The 20,355-nt window shown below is 46.3% G+C and overlaps 1 protein-coding gene across 1 annotated transcript in view; it reads left to right on the plus strand.

Moving 5' to 3' along the window:
- Cacna2d3 (calcium voltage-gated channel auxiliary subunit alpha2delta 3) overlaps nt 1-20,355 on the plus strand; it is an 827,473-nt gene that overhangs the window by 641,548 nt on the left and 165,570 nt on the right. The window contains exons 15-17 of the mRNA XM_059274534.1: nt 1,044-1,115; nt 2,503-2,583; nt 7,701-7,775. Of these exons, the coding sequence (XP_059130517.1) occupies nt 1,044-1,115; nt 2,503-2,583; nt 7,701-7,775 (228 nt within the window). The remainder of the gene's footprint in view (nt 1-1,043; nt 1,116-2,502; nt 2,584-7,700; nt 7,776-20,355) is intronic.

Here is a 20,355-nt window from a genome sequence, read left to right on the forward strand (position 1 = left end):
TCAAGGAAGACAGGGAACAGAAAGAATTTCTCTCCCGTTGGGCTTGCCTGCCAGCTGTGCCAAAAAAGTCTTTGCTCTTTTACTTTAGTCTAATCTTGCCATGTACTTGCTGTATGACCCGAGGGCAGAGAAAAGAATCCAGCGTCCTTTGAATGCCTCTATGTCAGAGTTCCATGCCGGGGACTGAACTGGTGCATCTTCCTGTGAAGCCAGGAAGACCTGACTAGTGCAGCTAAGACGCTCAAAGCTGACAATCAGAGCTAGGTTGGTCTTGAACCAAAGGCTACTACTGTGCTCTGAGACTCTGTTTCCCCATTTGTTACTGGAGCAGAACAGCTGTTCCAACCTGTCTCACTGCCCCCCCCTCCCCCAGCACAGTATGAAAAGCAGATGTGCCCAGAGGTCTCAGAGTGTCTGTATGCAGCTGAAAACATTGCAGGGTTGCTTCCGATTTCAGGAGTAATTCCTTTGGAAGCAGTGATTAGCTTCCTCCTGGTGATTTTCAGGGTCATATGCTAAAGCTGTCTTTTCCTTTGCTTTCCATTTGGGACTAGCATTCAGGAATCTGAAGAGGTGAAGGGGCTTGACTGGCCCGCCTGCCTTGGGGATAGTAAGAGCTTCTGGGTTCTATTCCCTCCCTTAAGGACATTTCATGAGGCCCCTGAGGTCTGTTATTTCTGATCCTGCATTATCAGAAGTGTCTTTAGAACACATACTAAACACAAATGTCTGGGGAGGAAAACAGTAACAGTGATGTGTTGTAATAAAACAAATCACTGAAATCCAAATGAGGGTCATCTCAGGCAAAAGAGCTGAACCCAGATGCATCAACCAGAGTGACTGACAGGTGGGTTTCCAGTCTGGGCCTGGGACTGTTGGCCTGCAGATCAGATAGAGAGATTCTGTGCTCCCACCCTGCCAAAGGATCCCAAGGATTCTTTCTCAGCAGCCTTTGGCTTGAAAGGATGCCCTGGTCAACAGGAGGCCTCTGCACCAAGGCATCCACGGTGTACCCAGTAACTGTCTTTCCTCTCTCCACCCAGCTTGCTGATGATCAGGGCCTCGTCCTGATGACCACAGTGGCCATGCCTGTGTTTAGTAAGCAGAACGAAACTGTGAGTATGATGCTGTGTCTCTACCTGGTGCTGGGAGGGTCATTTCTCAAATAGTTTGTACCTAAGCTCTGTAAGCTCTGGTGACCTCTTCCCCTCCCCCACCCCAAGGATACTGCGTGTGAGTTTATTCCTCTGGTTTTAATTCATTGTGAGGGCTAGTGAGCCAAATGTAAATAAGAGGGATGAGCAGAGTTCTTAGCATCCGTAGTCCCTCTAAAATTTAGATACTCAATGACCAGAGGAGGGGAATTCCCAGACAACTCTTGACTGTGGTGGCTGCATCTCTCCTCGGTTATCTTTGATTAATTTTTTGGAGCAAGATATCAAAGTACTGCAAAGTGGGATGGTTTACCAAATAGTTGTGGATCTTGAGAGTCTGAAATCAAGATGAAGGGTCCCTTCAAAGAAACAAGGGAAGAATATTTCCTTGTTGTTTCTGGCTGTGGAGCCCAACATCCCTTGGCCCATGGAAGCATCGTTTCACTTTACATCGTCTGTATGTGTCCTTCTCTCTACACCCCCATCTCTTCTTTCCTAAGGAGACCAGTAATAATGTTTAAGTGTCTCTGCGAATCTCAGATGATTCTTCAGGAGGTCTTTAGCTAGGGTATCTGCAAAGACCCTATTTTCCAAATGCTATTGGATTCTGAAGTACCACTGAAGTTCTGAGTGAATGTGAGTTTTCTGTAACCCTCTTCAAACCACAAACAAAACCATACAGCAACAGAGAGCAGCAATGTGTGTGTTCTTCCCAATGGCCTTTCTGTTATTGAGAGTTTCAGCAAATCACAGTGACCACCTCCCCTGAAAAGTTGGGGACACTGGTTCCACAATGCTGCTTTAAAAAAAGAAATGTGTCTCCCTTTGGCCACCAGGCGTCTCCTTCACGGGTGCAGATGGTGGTGCATGTGGAAAAAAAAACAAAACAGTTGGCCAGGTGGTGGTGGCACGTGCTTTTAATCCCAGCACTTGGGAGGTAGAGCAAGGCTGATCTCTGTGAGTTCAAGGCCAGCCTGGTTACAGAGCGAGATCCAGGACAGGCACCAAAACTACACAGAGAAACCCTGTCTCCAAAAAACAAAACAAAACAACAAAACACTATATCTCTCCTACAGAAAGTATTGCTAGAAGCTAGTTCATAATCAGAGTCCTTGGCCATGAAACATCTAGGCTCCTGCACACCATGTTTCAGTTTTCAGGAAGAAGGCGAGCACTAGAATGTCTTAGTACAAGAGTGCTGCTATTAGCCCAGAGACACGCCCTTCTTGACTAGCTATAATTTGAGTGGAAGGTGAAACAAGAAGCCTACAGAGCTCTGAGTTAGTGGTCTCAGAGAAGGCATCAGACAGTAATCTATTGTATTCTGCTTAATGTCTATTTTCTGCAGAGGTCAAAGGGCATTCTTCTGGGAGTGGTTGGCACAGATGTCCCAGTAAAAGAACTTCTGAAGACCATCCCCAAATACAAGGTAATGCACTCGTTCACTGTGGCTGGTGCCAAAGAGGGATCAGAAGTGTTGATTTCACAGAGGTCTGGCTCGAGACTCCGCCTGCTCCTTAGGCAGAGTTCTCCTTACCACCATCATAGTCTATTGCCTGCCTTTGTATCATCTGTACTGTTCCTTGATGGGTATTTCTTAATTTAAATATATTGTTTCCTTACTGTCTCCTCTAACCTCAGTATAAAGACTCCTGCCAAACCATGAGTTCGGATGAGGTCCTTGTATTTTCCTTTCGACGCTGACATGATTGGCTCCTTGAATTCCCATGGAGAAAACTTCCCCATTTGCTGGTGGAGAGGAGAAAAAATCAATATATGGGAGGGAGCTGGCCCACTCAAGGCCCAGTATAGGCACACAGGAATGTCCCCAGGGCCCCCGAGTGAGGAAAGCATGGGCTCACTGAAGGTCTTGGTGGCCCACTGGGCAAAGGGCTCTACCCGCCATCTAGAGTTGCATCCTTTCTCTTTTCCCCAGTCCAAGGTGGACTAGCTGGCCCACCCAGCTAGCTCTGGGTTCACTCTGGTTGGCAAAGGCTCCCTCTGCTTTTATGGAGGATGAGGCCAGGCCCAGAATCTACTCGTGCTCTCTATCATACTCTTTGGGTGGCTTCTTTGTCTGATTGGCTGAGGCTGGCTCAGGCATCGATTGACCTTGCCAACTTTCTGGCGAAACAAGAAAGTAGGAAGGACTCCATGGATATCAGGAGGGGACAGCCACCTTCTCCCACCAAGACTCTCAGACTGGGATTATGTTTCCAGAGCCTAGCAAGGATCTAGCCCCACATAATCAAGTAGTATAAATGACAGGGCCTCAGAAAATGAAAGCCAAGAATGGGAAGAGGAAGGCTTTGTGACTCCTGAGGAGAGCGGGCTTTTGTTGAAATCCCAGACCTTGGTATCCATAACCAGGGACCACTGTTTAAGGAAGGCATTGCTTGTAGTGTTTCAAATGAGTTTGAAGTTCCGGTTTTAGTGAAGATATGTAGAAACCCAAACACTGGTCACTACTTGATATGTACCAAATGAATCAAGGAAGAATGGATGGAAAATGGAATGTCAACAATTACCTTCTGGTTCAGTTCCTCAAATTTTCCTCTACTGGGAAGTGGGCTAAGATGTGTTAATAATATGTAGGCATCTTTCACCCCAACTTTATAGCAAAAGAAACTGGGGAACAGAAAAGCCATGATTTTAACCTCAAGGACCCCAATATTGCTGGGAATGATGAGAGCAATTATCATGATAGTTAAGACATAGTTAAAATAAAATCATAGAAATAATGAAAAAATAGCATATTTATTGTTCTTACCATGTGGTTGGTGTCCTCCACAGTACTCCACATGCATTGTTACCTGTTCAATATCACCCACCTCGTAAGAGATCAAAGAACACAGTGAGATTAGAAGAAGAGAGGAAAGTCAGCCATAGGGAGTAAATCAGCATCTCTGGGAATGTGTTCTGTGCTTTCCCTGAGCCTGGTGGGAAAACTGGAGACAGAGGTATGGTCCACATTGACTGAAGACATCTGTCCCTCCTCCATTTCCATAAAGAGCTTTGGAAAAGGTGTGCATGTCAGCCAGGTAGAGCTAGGGGCAGCAGGATTGGAGAAGGATCCAGGTAGAGCTAGGGAGCAGGATCCAGGTCACATTTGCCCTCTTGGTCAACACTGTATAAGGATGCGTCAGCTCTTAGCTCTGGGGATTCTCCCAAGGATTGTTCTTTCTTCCTAAACTTCATATATTTTCCCCCAAGCCATCAGACTTCCTATAATTTTTATTAAGAATCCCAGACACCCCAGCAATAATTTCCAGACACCATGGCCTCTGTTACTATAATGAGCTATTTTATAATTGGGTTCACTTCATTAGCCTGAAGGCTCTCGCTTGGAAGGGACATGCTCCTCTCCCAGGGACAGGGTCTGCACAGCTCCTGGCCTCCAGGAAAGCAGGGGAGCGAGCAGAGGATCCAGGGCCTGTTTGGCAACTCCTTGTGCTGGAAGGTTCTGTGTCCAATCTGTTCCCTGTTACTCCACGGGACTGAACATGCAAATGGACAGGGGGACTGGCTGTGTTCCAGGTGAAATGAGACTTAGGGATTCCGTCAGCATATTGATTTTTGGCCAAAACCAAACATTATCCATTGTCACTTTATGAAGTTTTGATTCTCAGAGAGATCCATCTACAGGCTGCCTTTGGAGGTTCCACAATCTCTCTTCTTGTAGCTGCATCAGATGATCTCCAAGAGTCACCAACCAGCACACAGAAGATTCGAATGCAGTTTTCTCGGGATGTTCTCCTGGGAAGGTGTTTAACTCAGTAGTTTCTGAACGTCAGGCAAGTTAGGCACAGGGTTGAGAAGGGCTGGCTGTGTATGCGGAAGCAGATCAGCTTCTTTGGGGCTCATTTTTTTACTGTTTACTTTGGTTCTGTTCTTGAAGATCATCAGGTCAGTGTTTGAGTAAAGCAGTAAGTGCCTAGAGTGCAGACAGACTTAACTGAGTGCCCGACGCATGCCTGACACGGTGCCGAGGGCTGTGGAAGTCCAAGGTGAGTGCAGGAGCCCCTTCCAAGAAGAGGTCCCTCTCCCAGAAGAGGTTCAGCCCTGAGTGCTGTCTAAAGCAAGACAGAGGAAGGAAGGGGACCTAAGGAGGGTTGAGAGGCAAGAAGGTCCAGGTAGCATTTTTTCTGCCTTGTGCGAAGGCAGAAATGAAAATCTTCTTGTGGTTTTATATAAATGGAATGGGAAGGAGGAAAGCAAGAACGGAGTCAGAAAATGTACAGGAGATGATCGGGAGGCCAGGAGGGGAACAGGTAAAGAGTTTATCTGAAGGGGCTGCATGAGGCTGGTACCTGAGGACAGGCCTGTGTAGGAAAGAGTACTGCCGGGGATTGCTGGTGCCAGGTCTACTGAGGGGCAGCAGGTGAAGGAGGTAGTGTGGCTACGTAGGTAGGGGCCAGCCCCAGGGAGACCTGATGGGTAGACTCAGGAAACCCATCTCACACACCAAAGGGGTTTTCTATGTCTTACACAGGAAGCATGGTGAGAATTGCCTTCGACACTGGGCTGTCTCTGAGGCCTAGAGATTGGCTAGTACTGTTGTTGGAAATTAAAGCTATATAATGATGACAGTTCAAGGAGGCAGGCTTGCACCTGAGGAATGTCATAGAGCTTGTACAACCTGTGCCCATTTTTGTTCCTCCTCTGCCTCCTCTTCTCATATTCCTTCTTTCCCTGTGTCCCTCCCTGGCCCCCATCCCATCCACCCCTCTGACCATTTTTAACCGTATGCTCTGACTTTTGCCCTCATGGCTCTTACATCTGGGGGAGGGAGGCAGACATTTAATAATCTAATGCCTTGACTATCAGCCATACCCTCCTAGATGCCGGTCCTCATTTGTAAAGTGCTATGCCAGGGAATTGCGGCGGAGCATTGAGACCAACCTTCTCTTGAGACCCAGAGGGAGGGGCAAAGTCTTCTGTGTTGGAAGACACTGGCTGCATTAGCTGACTATAAAATACCATTTGTTTGGTCTGATGCTGAGTTTGAATTTCCAGGCAAACCCCACTCTTGCCTTTAATGGAAGAAGTCAATCTCCCAGAGTCCTTCCTGACCCTTCCAGCCCATATTAAACCAGGACTTAATAACGATAATTAATGCAGTGTTGACTGTCTGACATTCTTCCAGGAGACAAGATGAAAGAGGCGATAGGCATCTCAAAGGATAGGAAATCTTGGGTTTATCTTTCCCGGCATAATGAAATATACTTTTATCATTAGAGTCAAGTAGAATGTTATTAAGACTCGCTGTGCAAGGTAAGACCGGGAGAAACGTCTGTTGCCCTTGACGACCGCAGGCATATTTGCTTTATGTAATACAACGGAAACTTTTAATTGCTGGTGTTAAATTCTCTGAAGTTCATTTCACATCACCTTGACGTTAAGCTAACAAGCAGACAGGGTCACTCCTGGTTTGTAAACCCTGTTGTCTGGATCATTTAATAGTATCATATGCAGGTCTGTGAGCGGCGGGGAATCTAAAGGAGGAGTAAGTAAGGGTTCAGAACTGTGAAATGATCCCTCAGACAGAAAATAGACATTTTTTTCTTCCCTCTCTCTTTTCACTGCTCTGGCAAAAGTGGGTTATGATTGAGAGAGAGAGAGAGAGAGAGAGAGAGAGAGAGAGAGAGAGAGAGAGAGAGAATGAGAATGAGAATCAGTATGGGTTTTATGCCAGAGGCCATTTTAATACATGAATGATTTGTAGGTAAATTTATTGTAGCCAATGGGTGCAGTCAAGTGTGTAATAGAAATATTGTCAAAAAGCTGGGATTATTATTTAAATAAGTGCAGTGTTAAATTTGATTACATACTTTTTAAAGCTAATAAAACATTTCATTGCTCCCAAACTATTTCCCATAGTCCCATGTAGTCAGAAAACATAAATTAAGTGAGGCTCTGCATAGAAAATTACCCAGGCTTTGTGTGGATGGAAGCATGCATGGAAAAGCTTGGCAGCCACAGTAAAAATGACAGGATATAAAGGGACCGGCTGCCCCCCACATGGGGCTGGTAGGGCTCCTTGGACACCTTAAGGATTATGGAGAGGACAGAGCAGGAGAGTGATTTAGAAATGGTCCCTGTGCGTGTGGGACAATAGATGCCTGGAAGTGAGACAGTATGAGGGCCACTCTCCCTCTCCCTCATCTAGATAAGGGAGAAAATGCCCCAACTGAAACAGTTCTGTTTGCTTGGACATGCTCCCCTTTCCAGAAACATTCATAACTTTGTCGGTTTTTCTAAAAAGTAATTGTCTTGTTTTAAATAAATAAAAATAAAGCGGTAGGATGCCAGTGTGGGGCTATGACATTTCAGATTGTGCTGTTTGCTGAGCTTATCTGTGACAGGTCCACATTTCCACCAAATGTCAAGGATCAGTGCCTCGCATTCATTTTAATGAAATATTGTGCTGATAAGGGTTATGAATGCCAAGTTTAAGCTGTAAATTACTCAGGTCGGGCTGCTTTGTGCTTTGTGAATCCGCCTGGGAGTCGGCTAATGAAGGTTTCTTTTGCGTTCCTCTTACAGTTAGGAATTCATGGTTACGCCTTCGCCATCACGAATAATGGATACATCTTGACGCACCCAGAGCTCAGGCCGCTGGTAAGAGGAGCGTCCATTCCTGAATATCTTCAGCTCTGCAGCAATGGTACCTTGCAGCAGTTTTCATGAGAAAACCACTCAGTTCATGGTGTTAAAGAGGCTGTTTGCATAGCCACAAACTAGTGTTTTGACTCACAGTGTATAGTGCTAAAGAGAAATCATAGTTTCTGCCATGTTCTTATATGTAAATCCATATATATCTAAATGCATTCGTTCATTTTAATAGAAATCTATCGGTATTTGGGAATTTTTTTCTTTAACTCTACACAATTTGAAACCCATTATAATGAATATTCATACTCTAGCCCTAGACTCACTTACTGGAAATCTGTTTTGATCGAAAAATCAGGTACAAGATCTCTGAAAATTCACTTCATTAGGATTTACTTCCCAATTACATTACCAGAATGCAGTTTTCACAGAAGCTATTCAGCAACACCTTTCTGGATAAATGGAAACCGCTAAGATTTTTCTCCATTTTTCAGCACCTGAGTCATACCCAATAGCAAGCACTGTTTCTTACTTTCTCCAAGGGTGGTCTGAGGCCAACCCAAGATAGTCCATGGTCTGTCTCCTGAGGCCAGATCCTCATGAGGCGGTTGCCTAGAGCACCCCTCCAGAGAACAATGAGAACTCTCTCCCAGAGGACAGCCAGGCTCTTCAGAAGAAGCCATGCCTGAGCATCACAAGTTCAAGGCCAGTCCAGTGAGACTATCTCAGAACAGGTAAAATAATGTGTGCAGAGGGATGACTGTGTAGATCACAGTGGAACGCTTGTCCTGGGTATACTAGATCCACCATGATACAAAAGAAAGAAACACATAAAGAGATGAAGAAAGAGATGCTAATCCACTGACAGCATCTCTTGTGGATTCTGGAGAGATGTGGAGAGGAAGGGTGATGTTGCTCGTCATCCTGGGCTAGTTAGAATGTGCTGCAAGAGTGACAGCCCCTTCGATTTATGAGCCTTTAAAGAAGATATGGGTAGTAAGAGGAACACAGCCTTCTACATGGAGGATGTGTAGGTCATTCTCTTGGCAGCATCCACACGCACACACGTGCACGCAAATGCACAGTACTGCCTGCAGCAGAAGTCTCTGTCCCTTTCCTCAGAATTAGAACATAGCAGCGGAGAACTCTGCAAATGTTTGTCAGCCAAGCGCTGTGGGAACCCATTCTCTTCTCACTTGCCTCATTGTTTAGAAACTGTCCATGTGAGAGACCCATCATCATCCAACTTTGCTCTAATCACCATGGTATTAGTGGAGTCATCGTGACCACATCGCATGAACCCCATATGCTTGCTTTTAGATGGGACTGATGGTGATGTTTGATTGCAGCACACAGACACACAGACACACACACACACACACACACACACACACACACACACGAATATATATGAATGAGTGTGTGTGTCTAAAGGACTGAATTAGCTGGTTAGTTGATTTCAATTATAACTCTGAACTTTGGGGATATCTGATTAAAAAAGCCACAGATATCTTAAGAATATATAAGTCTAAAGATATATTTGAATCTAAAAAGCTTACTGCATTACTCACCCCAAGCTGTCAAGTGGAGTTTTTGATTGGTCAGAGTGGGTACAAGTGGGTTTGGTGTGGCCAAGTGTGGACTCCTGGTACTTATATGCTCCAAACTAGAACAGATCAGAGGCAGTGGCATGATCAAACCTGACTCTTCTGCTAGGGAATGAATTAACTTCCTATTTGTCAGCTTTTGAAGGAGGAAGGAAATGGAACCAGAAGTCACAAGTCACCATGGTGGTTTTCTTCTCTTTATAGCATTGGGAATGGCTGTCCTCTACAAGTGTATCCAGTGTCTCTCTAATCATTTATATCTCCTGGTCACACCGAAAATAAATAGCCTATTTATGGAGCTGTGTCTACTGGGAGGGCAGCTGAAAGGCTGGAGTAACAGGTCACTCCAGACAACATTGTTTGAGTCTGGTCCTGTGAATGCTCACACACAGGAGTCATTGCTATGCATATCATTATTCAAATGCTGGGATGAGTGGATTTCCCAGAAGCAATAGCCAGGGTCAGGCTTTCCATATGTGAGGGAGTCTAAGAGAATGCTCTACAGCTCACTTGTCCAAACACAAACCATATGTATCTGTTGCAACTGACTCATGACAAGGACATGGCCAGACCAATGGTCCATCTCTCCCATTCATCTGTCTGTGACTATGAGGCCATCAGCTAGTTAGGAGAGGTTGGGAGAGGGGTTGTTACCATCGGAGATTACATGAATTAACTTATCTAAATATGGTCACCGAGGGTAGGCTGACTCCGCTAAGTGGAAGGCATGGCCTCTTACCCAGGTTATCCTTAACTTCTAGGCTTGCCTCATCCCAGCTCTATGACCAAGTAGGTCACATGTAACCTTTCTGAGAATCTCCCACCCCTAATAACACTGCAATGAGCACACCACAGCCCTGTTGTCAGTGTGACCTGGGGGAATGAAAGTCAGAAATCCTATAGTGCGGCAGGTTCCTGGACACTGGGGTGGTGGGAGTTATCTTAGCATCCCATCTGTCCTGTCTCTGTTGATGTGTGCCGATCTGGGCTTGGCCACTGTAAAGACTGGGAGGAGAGGACACTGGCAGATTACTCCAGCATCTAGAGAACACATTTAGATTATTCAGGAGATTATCCTGATAAGCATTTGCAATGCCCCATGTATATTTATTATGCATACACATGACTTTTATTTGCTGGTTTTTGAGGGGTTTTGTTGTTGTTGTTGAACAATAACTTTGTCCCACGCTAATCTGGAGTATAACAACTGTGCTATGTGTAGCTCCGTGTGGGCCTTCTATAGGGAAAAAGTGTGTGTGGGGGGGTGTTTGTTTCTCAGTTAACATTGAGACAAAGACTAGAAGCCACACAGTCAAGTGTCTGTGGCTGTCTGAGCTTCAGGTCTTCTGGTTGCTTTCTTCATTCTCTGTGTTTTTCTATCCCTCTTCCTGCCAGCCAGCCTAGTGTGTAGTCAGTCCTCAGAAAATGAATGAAGGGAGCCTTCAAACCCACTGTTTGAATGTTCCTTTTGAAGGCCGTAAGTGGATGCTGTGCTTGTGCTAGGAGTCTGGTGTCTGTCAGACAGAGATCTGCCTTGGCTGGACTCTGGAAGACAGCTAGCAGTAGACAGCCACTAGCAGCTCCCTTGACTGGCTCAGGCGAGCAATCTTCGCTCAAGCCCGCCTGCCTCCTCTGCAGCCCAGACTTAGAATGAAGTCATTATAAATGGACCTTCCCCTCTGTTCTGGCCAAGGCTGCCAGATTAGCATGGTTGAATGTGAGCAGGGTTGTGGCCGGGGAGGGTGGAGAGAGCCCTCATCACACAGCCCGTGGTCCCCTCTGTCTGCCACCGAGGTCGTTCCTGCCCTTGCAGCCGGATGAAAGAAGTGCCTTTTGCTAAAGCACAGTACCAATATTTTTCTAATTTGTCCAATAAAATCCTTCCCCCAAACTCCATGTTTGGCTTGGTTTTATCCAGTATTTTCTTTCATCTTGTATGATTTGGGTGTGAATCATGAAATGTCTCCAAAAACAGCTCACCCTAGGAGCCTTACTCAAGCTCACTCAGAAGTCATGCTGCCCTGTGAGGATCAAGGATCCCCTGTCCTGTCAAGTGCCCCCCCTCCCCCCCCCCCGCCCCACCACCAACTTGTCATTTCCTCATGGCTTCACTGATGTCAAAATGACAGGTTCTTGCTGGGGTTCTGAAGGGGCTGTCCTGTACTGCCCTGAGGGCTGAAGTAGCTAGCTGCCTTCCAGTGGACTAGAAGGCCTTCCATGACAGAGCCAGCACCTGTTCCTGGGGGAGAGGGAGGGGAGGAGTGGAAACTTCGCAACAGTTGGGATTCAAGTTAGATCCTGAGAAATGTCTCCTGTGGAGGGGCAGGCTTGTGCAACTTCTTGTGGCCTTCACCATTCTTATAGGCAGGCTGAAACTATTTCTATGTGCTGCCTAGATTTCATTTCTTACCATTTTGGTTTTCCTTCTTACTAACGATGTCCCTTAGAATGTTGAGCCCTGGATATATGTCTTTTTCTTTTGCCTATCAAGGGATAGAGAGACAAGCAGCCTCTAATAGGCTGTCTTTAACATGGCCTGTAGTTTTGTTAGGATTTTGGTGATCAGTCTGCCTCTGCATTGTAGAAGATAAGGACATTTAAGCTGACCACCCCACAAGGAAACCTGGACTGTAGACCTGGTCAGATCCTCAAGGGAATACAAAACAGGTCCCTCCTAGCAGCCACAACAATGGCAGGATTCCACTGGGAACCTTGGGATGACAAAAATCTGGGACTTATTTCCACAAAGCTCATGCTGAAATCAGCCAAAAGCTGTCTGTTCTGTGTCTGCAGGCCAGGAGGTAGGGGAAGACGCTGGGGGGATTATATTATATATGATTCTCTCTCTCTCTCTCTCTCTCTCTCTCTCTCTCTCTCTCTCTCTCTCTGTTGTTTTAAAATACGTTCTCATATATCTTAGGCTGTCTTTGAACATCTGATCCTCCCTCTTCTGACTATGTTTTTACACCTGGTTCACGTGGTGCTGGGATGAAACCCAGAGCTTTTGTATGCTAGGCAAGTTCTCGATCAACTGAACCACACGCCCAGCTCCAGGTTCTATCCCAGATGTAAATTTACTAATCAGTCATACTAACAGTCATACACTGTTGAAGAGATGGGCAGTAAAGACTGAGGCGTGAAAATGTATAATGTTTCTGATGTCATTGGAGGTCTTCTGCATTCTAGGCCTGTGCAAGGCTACTGGGTTGCACTTTGCTTCAAGGAAGTGAAGATCTGATGGGAAGGGATTACATGTAAATATAGAGACCTGAGGAGACTGGGGAAAGGCAGCTTTGGTCCATTTGCTTTTGTGGTTGTTACTCTTGGTGTGTCTTTCTGGTGTGTGTTGATTTCTCCCTTTGGGAAGGGCACCATTCCAGGTGCTTTTCATGTTCCAGGTGCTTTTCACATGCCGCTGCTTTCATTTGACAGATCCCATGGTGACTCTGGGGCACCTTAGAAGACTCCCGAGGCTCTGGAAGGTTGGAAGGGATAAAGATGGGCAAAATGTATTTTTAGAAGTTATCCTGGGCAACTTTGAGCAATGGGTTGATAATCTGGGGTGCTCTGTGAATAAGGAAGGCATCACCTATGGAAAGCCAAGGCACTGAGGGGTAATGTGACTTCTCCCAAATCAGATAACTGTAAAGTGCCAGAACCAGGAGCCTTGGCCCAGATGCCCAAGATGGGCTAAGTTCACAGTGCTGTGTTGGCTCCTCAGGAAGTGGGTGGCAGAGTGGTTGGAGAGTAGGTGTGGCTGAGAGGCCTGGTCTCTGCAGTTCTGTGGATGACTTCCAGGGCAGTTGTGGCACAGTTATAGTTAGAATCAGTCCAGCAGGAACTCAATGTAAGCCACAGGATGAGCTGTGTGTGTTGTTAAAATTTTTCCCAGTAGCCACATCTAAGGAGTAAAGAAGGACACAGGTGAAATCAAGCTTAAGGATAGTATTTTGGCTCATGTATTCAAATCGTTGAGGCTTTAACATATAATCAACATAAAAATAATCAATACGGCATCTCACATTCTTTCTGTAGTAGTCTGTGAAATCTGATACAGGTTTGACAATTAGAACATGTCTCACTTAGGACCAATATTTCAAGTTCTCAAGAGCCTCATCTAGCCGTGACAACTGCCAGGATTCTACAGGCCTAAGATGTGAACAGACATCTTAGACATTTCTAGAGAACATGGATGAGAATAGTGGACAGTCATGGCTACCCACCCCCTCCCAGACTGCGGCTTGTCTGGCCTCTAATGGGGAAGTGGGATGGCTAGAATTCACAAGAGGCTGGCTGGAAGCCAGAGCAGATGGACTCTCTCCTTTGGTTGGGAAGCACTGACTCTGTCAGCCATGTGGGTTTACTCTGAAACCATGTGGACTTCCTAAACCAAATTGTGCCGCAGTGGGTGGAAGGCATTATCCACACTGGGAGAAGCTGAGGTGTCAGGTTATCCAAATCAGGCTCTTTGGAGGCAAAAATCATCTGGGCTCTCCTGGAAAATTCAGGCTAACTCTCAAACACGGCCAAATTCTACAGATAACAGTGTCATCTCCCTTAACTCCTTAGAGGCCTCCACCCGACTGAAATGCAAATGCAGCTAGCTGTTCCAGCCACTGAGTCCTGAGATACCATCCCCGTGTTGCCCCTTGACTGGCCTACTCTATATCATCGTTCTGGTTCTCTGTTTTATGGGTGCATGGACAGTTTATTTTTCCAAGCCCTGTTTGCTGTTGTACAGTGGGCCCCTGTAGAAAGTTATTCAGTACATGGAGTGAGAGGTGGACACACTAATGAATGTGTTGTTTGGTCCTTCCCTGTGGAACTGACTGGGTACCCTCATGGTACATGTAAATATATGTTACACTAATTAGAGGGTGGCTCTAACAGCAGGTGAAGCCGAAGTGAGGTGGAGGCAGCGTTAGGGTTCTTTCTTTGGGCTCACAACCTTCTGAAGTTCTACTAATGGGTTCTGAGAACAGATCCGTGTAATTAGAAAACGTTTACATCTTGTGGTGTTCAAGCAGGATCCTTTTAGAATTGTGCCTGTCCTCAGGCTTCTGCCTGTTCCTTAGAAATCCCAGGTTCCTCCCTGTCCAACTGCCCTTCTGCCCGGAGTCTGATCTTATGTGTGCATGACAAACTCTTCCTCTGGCTCTCGACTCAGTGATCACCTCGGAGAAGCCCTCTTCTTTCTCAAAGCTCCCCTGCCTCTGTTTGTTTGGGCCACTTGTTGCTAGGACATGCATGTGTGTCTAACTTCTTTGTGGCCCTTTGCTGGGAGGAGGTGCCAGTAGGAAGGATGATACAGATGATGAGAGCCTGGGTACTGTGCTCCTACAATAAATGAGAAATGTGGCTGCCACATGTGCTTTCAGCACTCCCTCCCTCCTTATTATGTCAGGGCATGTGTGGGTTGTCCGGCCCTTCTACCGCGGTCATCCCTCTGCCCTCTGCCCTTCTGTTTGCTGACATCCCACAGATGCTGCTGACTTCAAGCCTGGTACCGGCGAAAGAGTCTTGGGCAGTTAGAGGGATGTTTCTGCTTAGGAAACGTTCATCATTCAGTAAAAGTACTCTCCAACAGCAACAGCATGGATGGCCAAGATGACCTCTGGGTATACAACGCATCTTTCTTTCTTTCTTTCTCAAGGATGGGTGCCCTGGGGTGCGAGATGGAAAAGGACTGGGGAGACTTCACCGTCTCTCTGAAGCTAATGACGTCAGGCAGCTCAGGGATGACTTCTCTCTGGTCTTAGGGGGATACATTCTGCCGGCAAAGTCTATCGGGGAGTATCTGGTAGACCATCTTAAACCGTGAAGCAAATATGCCGATCTTTTTCTCAGAGACCTTGCCCTCCACGCTCGGGCTGCTGATGAACTGAAGGAGACTGCCCAGTAGGTGGCGCGCAGGCATCACTATGTGCTGAGATCCAAGCACACAGTGTACACAGCCCCCAAACAGGGATGAGGAGAGACCCTGCTTAGGCTTGGAGAAAGAATTAAGGGATGCCTAGAAAAAAAGACTGTATAGCCCCTACAGAGAGATATGCCTCGTTTTGAAATACGTTATTTGGCTAGGGGGACACAAGAGTCTTGCATACCTGCAGTCTTGCTTTTTTGCTGAAATGCCACAGGCACTTCAGCAGGCACTGTGGGAACTGGCTGGGCTGGGCACTTGAGTAGGAATGCTGCAGCGTAGCTCCTGATCTAAGGAATAAAGGGCTTTACTGGGAGAGACTGCATTTTGCCGGGTGGAGCTGAGCTTAGTGCTCCAACTTCCCATACTCCAGCCTGCAGCCTCTCGGTCCTGGGACCAACTGTGTGCTTGGATACTCGGGTAGTGGATGAGCTATGGGAGTCAATTTCATGTTTTGAATATGTAATGTGCTTTAATAGTACCCTTGGATGCTAGAAGTGGCAAGCAAATGGGATCAGTAATGGCCATGCATCTGCTACCCAAGATGTCAGAAGCCAGGCTCTAAGATGGGCAACCTGCCCAAATTGTCTCATTAAGTTCCAGTAACATTCTGCCTGTTAGCATGTGTCCGAGAGTTCACCTGAGTGTGAGGATCTGCCATGTATGGTTGTAGTTTAAAGAAAAATTAAGTATTTGCAGAAGAAAAGAGTCTGATACTTGGACCAAGGAGTGTGTCTGTCAGGAAAGACATTTAAGGCAGTTTCACAAAAGTCAAAAATGACAATGGACATGACTTGTCATAATCTTGCTCCTCTGGTTCTGAAGCTGTGTGTGCATCCCTTTTCCTCTTCTAGTGTTTTCTCTGCCCCTGGATGCTGATCTGCTGGGAGCATAGAAGTTGTTCTTCATTCTAGTAGAGATGTGGTTGGGGCCAAACTGGCTGTGCCCAAGCTAAACCTATGGACTCTGTCTTTCTCTGTGGCCTTCTTGCTCCAGTCTCCTGTACCTGTTCCTCCCTCTGTCCTTTCCTGCAGAGTGGGAGCAAAGTCTCCCAACATTTCTAGCTTCAGGGAACCACACCACTATTGGAGTGTCAATCATCCTACCCAAAACTTTCCCAGGGGATGCTCTGTGAAGCCCCACCCCCTGTCAGCTAGCTTACTCGGTCCTTCTCCCTGCTGGGGCCACAAGTGACACAGAAGGAGGGCCAGGTGGGTTATTTCTCTTAAGGTATTAGTCTTCCAGGAAAGAAAGCAAAAGAAAAATAGAAGGAAATAGAAAAAGAAAAGGAAAGAGGGAGGGAGGGAGGAGAGAAGGGCCGTTTATCCATTTCTTTATCCATTTACTGCTGATTCCTTTCTTTGTATCTCATCACAGGAGAAGTAGAAAATTAATTTCCTCATTTTTTCCCCCAATGAGTTCCCGCTTTGTGCAAACAATTAAGAATCAGTATCCGTTGCTTTCAACCAAAGCAGCCTGACTTGTGTGTTCATGAATCCAAGTACTGGGAACCACTGTCAGCTATGGCTCTGATATCTACACTCAGGGAGTTCAAAGTCTGACCCCCACCTGCTTTAGCCCAACTGCAGTATTGCTCATCTTTGTAGGCTTCTTACAGGGACCACATAGTATGGGTTTCCTACTTCCCAGTAGCTGTCCGAACACATCTGCCAGTCACCGCAGGTAACCAGAGGACACCCGCCAGATTCCTTGCACATAAAGGACTGCTGAGGTGCTTGGTGAAGGAGACGGAAGGGAACAAATGTGGAGAGAGGACCTGGGCACATAGGAGATGGAGCACAGTGAAGACGCTGAATAGGACAGGCTCCGGGGTGGCAGTACCAACAAGCATCTATGAAAGTGTTCGATGCTGGCTGTGGGTCACACAGCTGGGGAGCGTGCAGGGAGCTAGCTGGTCTGCAACCTAAAAACTCACAGTCACCCTTCCTGATGCTGCCTGGCAGCAGATAGGAATAGCGCAGGGGTCGTGGCATGCTTGGAAGAGGGACGTTGCTGCTAGATCCTTCCCTCTCCTCACTTAGTTTCCGGTCCTTCCCATCCCATCCCCTCTCTCCTTCCCTTGTGAGATATGTTCATTAAAAACCTACCATAGCTGGGCGGTGGTGGCGCATGCCTTTAATCCCAGCACTCGGGAGGCAGAGCCAGGCAGATCTCTGTGAGTTCGAGGCCAGCCTGGTCTCCAAAGCGAGTTCCAGGAAAGGTGCAAAGCTACACAGAGAAACCCTGTCTCGAAAAACCAAAAAAAAAAAAAAAAAAAAAAAAAAAAACCTACCATAGTGTACACTCCTCTAGAAGCCAGGAAAGCAGAATCCTTCCGCTATTTGGTGCTTGCACTCTTACGGCGAAGAGACATTTTTTTTTAAGCTCATAAATAAAAGGATAAACAAAATGCAGCACAGATTTGGAATGTGTTCTGCAAAAAACAACAGCAACAACAACAGCAGCAGCAGCAACAAAAAAGACAAAAAAAGACTCCCAAAATAAAACAAAAAATACAAAACAAACTAACAACAAAAGAACAAGGGCATGGGAGAAGAAAGGGAAGGGAGGGGAAGCTACCTACCTGGGTCTCCAGAGACCGTGCTCTTAGGTTCCCCATTCACTATAAGCTGAGATCTGGAAGTTGAGGGAGAAATCTTTTTTTTTTTTTTTTTTTTTTTTTTGTTTTTGTTTTTTTGTTTTTTGTTTTTTGTTTTTTGTTTTTTCGAGACAGGGTTTTTCTGTGTAGCTTTGCGCCTTTCCTGGAACTCACTCTGTAGCCCAGGCTGGCCTCAAACTCACAGAGATCCGCCCGCCTCTGCCTCCCGAGTGCTGGGATTAAAGGCGTGCGCCACCGCCGCCCGGCAGAGGGAGAAATCTTATGGACCATGGAGCTGGGGCCCTGCGGAGGAAATAGCACATGCAAAGACCCTGAGGCCTGGAGATACACAGTATGCCTGGAGTCTGTGTATGGGTTTAGGACAGACTTCTAGAGCAGTTTCCTGGACAGATTCTTACTTGCACCACCAGCTCCTGATGATGCAGTCACCACCGACACCTCCCCCTCCCCCTCTCCTTCTGTGCATGTCAGCTCCTGGCACCTCAATGATGATATGCTCTACTTCCGGAACCTACTCTTCCCAGGCACACAGGAGACCAGTGTGCTGAGGGATGAGTAGCACCCCTTCTGAGCACACTCTCTCCCAGGGAACCCAGCTCCGGGGTGTGTGCTCTATGCTGAGTCCCACAGCTCCCCAGGGAAATGAAACACCACTTCCCTCAGTGGGGCCATGCCTGTCTGTGTCCTACTGTGTCCCTGAAGGTATCTCTTCAGCTCTGGAAGGAAAACCTCGCACTGAGCTTGTCTTGTGGTCTGCTAACTCTTGCAGTCTGCTCTGGATATAGAGCACCACCTCAGGCTGAGTTCATGCACCCCAGCATCTCTGCGGGCACACAATGGGGTGCCACTTGCTTCCCTCCAGTCTGGGCCTCCTGTCCCTGTGTCCCCGTCATACTTTTTTGCTCCTTTGCTCTGGGCATCCAAGCTTGCATATAAGTCTATTGGGCAGCATTGGAAGTCATAAGTAGGCCTCAGAAAGAAATGTGGTTTACAGAGGGGAATTTCTGCTGCTTTATTTTTGGGTGAAATAATTTGATGAGAAAAAGACTCCTCTTTACACTAGGCACACTTTGACCTCTGTTTTACTAGATTAATTTCATATCTAGAATGCCCCATCTTGGATGATAAATTAGCAATAAAAAGCTCATCAAAATGTAATTACAGGCAATGTGTTGAATAATGATCTCTTAAAAATTCCTATAGATTTGTCTGCACCTCCTTTCCCTAGTGAGGGAAATGAGCCTCAGCTGCTAGCTACTAGCCTGGGCCAGGAATGCAAACGCTAGCCATGCTTCCAGGCCGAGACACGTGTGCTGGTTTCTATCACAGCCAATGTCATCTCCTTGATCAATCATGCTGCTCCACGGGCTGCACATCTTTATACAATTTAAAGGACCATCTTCATAGACTCAGAAGACAGGGAAGTAGAAACTCAAGGCAGAATGAAACTCTTCCCTCCTCTATCTGTAATTCTTTGCTGGGGAGATACTCACTGGTGGTAACTAGGAAGACAATAACAAGCAGGCCGGTGCAGAGAAGCCAGAGCAGCAAGCACGAAAGCTTTCAGAGCTGCAGATTACAGATCCTAAGTATGTTTGCTTCTCCAAACACACGAACAGGAGCCACCTACCTCTGAGAGAAGAGGGAGGAGTCTTAATGAGGCCAGGTTTTCCCAAGGGTCCTGTCTGCCCTCTCCAGAGAGCTGAGTGGACTAGGTCACCCAGCCCCACCCTCTTGGTATGGAAGGGTCCTGTAAAACCTACAGCTGAATTTGAGGGCAGAATATTCAAATGATCTCACTATGTGAATGGGCACACTTATTTGAATAACTGAAGAATTCAGTCATGTGAATGCCAACAATTATTCCTCTGCGTTTACGTTTTAGGAAGACCTTGCATCTGAATCCCCATGAGAGCATTAAATTGCTATCTAATTAGCAGTCCCAAATTATATATATTTAAAAGATAATGAAGGGTTTGAAGGCTGTTGGAATAACTGGTTATACATTTAAATGAATCACTAGAAATTTGTTAGTAATGTGTGGAGTTTTCTTTTATTTCTTGATTCCCTCTTTGAAGTTCAGTAGACCCAACCTCTCAGGGTTAAGTCTGGTAGCAGAAAGATAAAGGCAGATGTTTTTAATTATCGCAACACAAAACTCCCAAATAATTATAAGCAGCTGTCATTTTTACATAATCCTGAATGATAAGACCCAAAGAATGCAAATAAGAGTGCTGGGACCATGGGCTTTGGGGACACAATAATTTAATCCCATCACCCCACTGAAATGATGCCTGCACTTGGTGGAGGAGCCCACTCTTGATATTTTTCTTAGCTTGTACTCATCACATGCAAAGCAAATTTATTTCCAAACATACAACCCAGGTGCCATTTCTACATTCCCTGGGAATGTTTACTGGGTGAAGGCAAACACCCAAACAA

The sequence above is a fragment of the Peromyscus eremicus genome, chromosome 9 (genome assembly GCF_949786415.1).
Source record: "Peromyscus eremicus chromosome 9, PerEre_H2_v1, whole genome shotgun sequence".
Lineage (NCBI taxonomy): Eukaryota > Metazoa > Chordata > Mammalia > Rodentia > Cricetidae > Peromyscus > Peromyscus eremicus.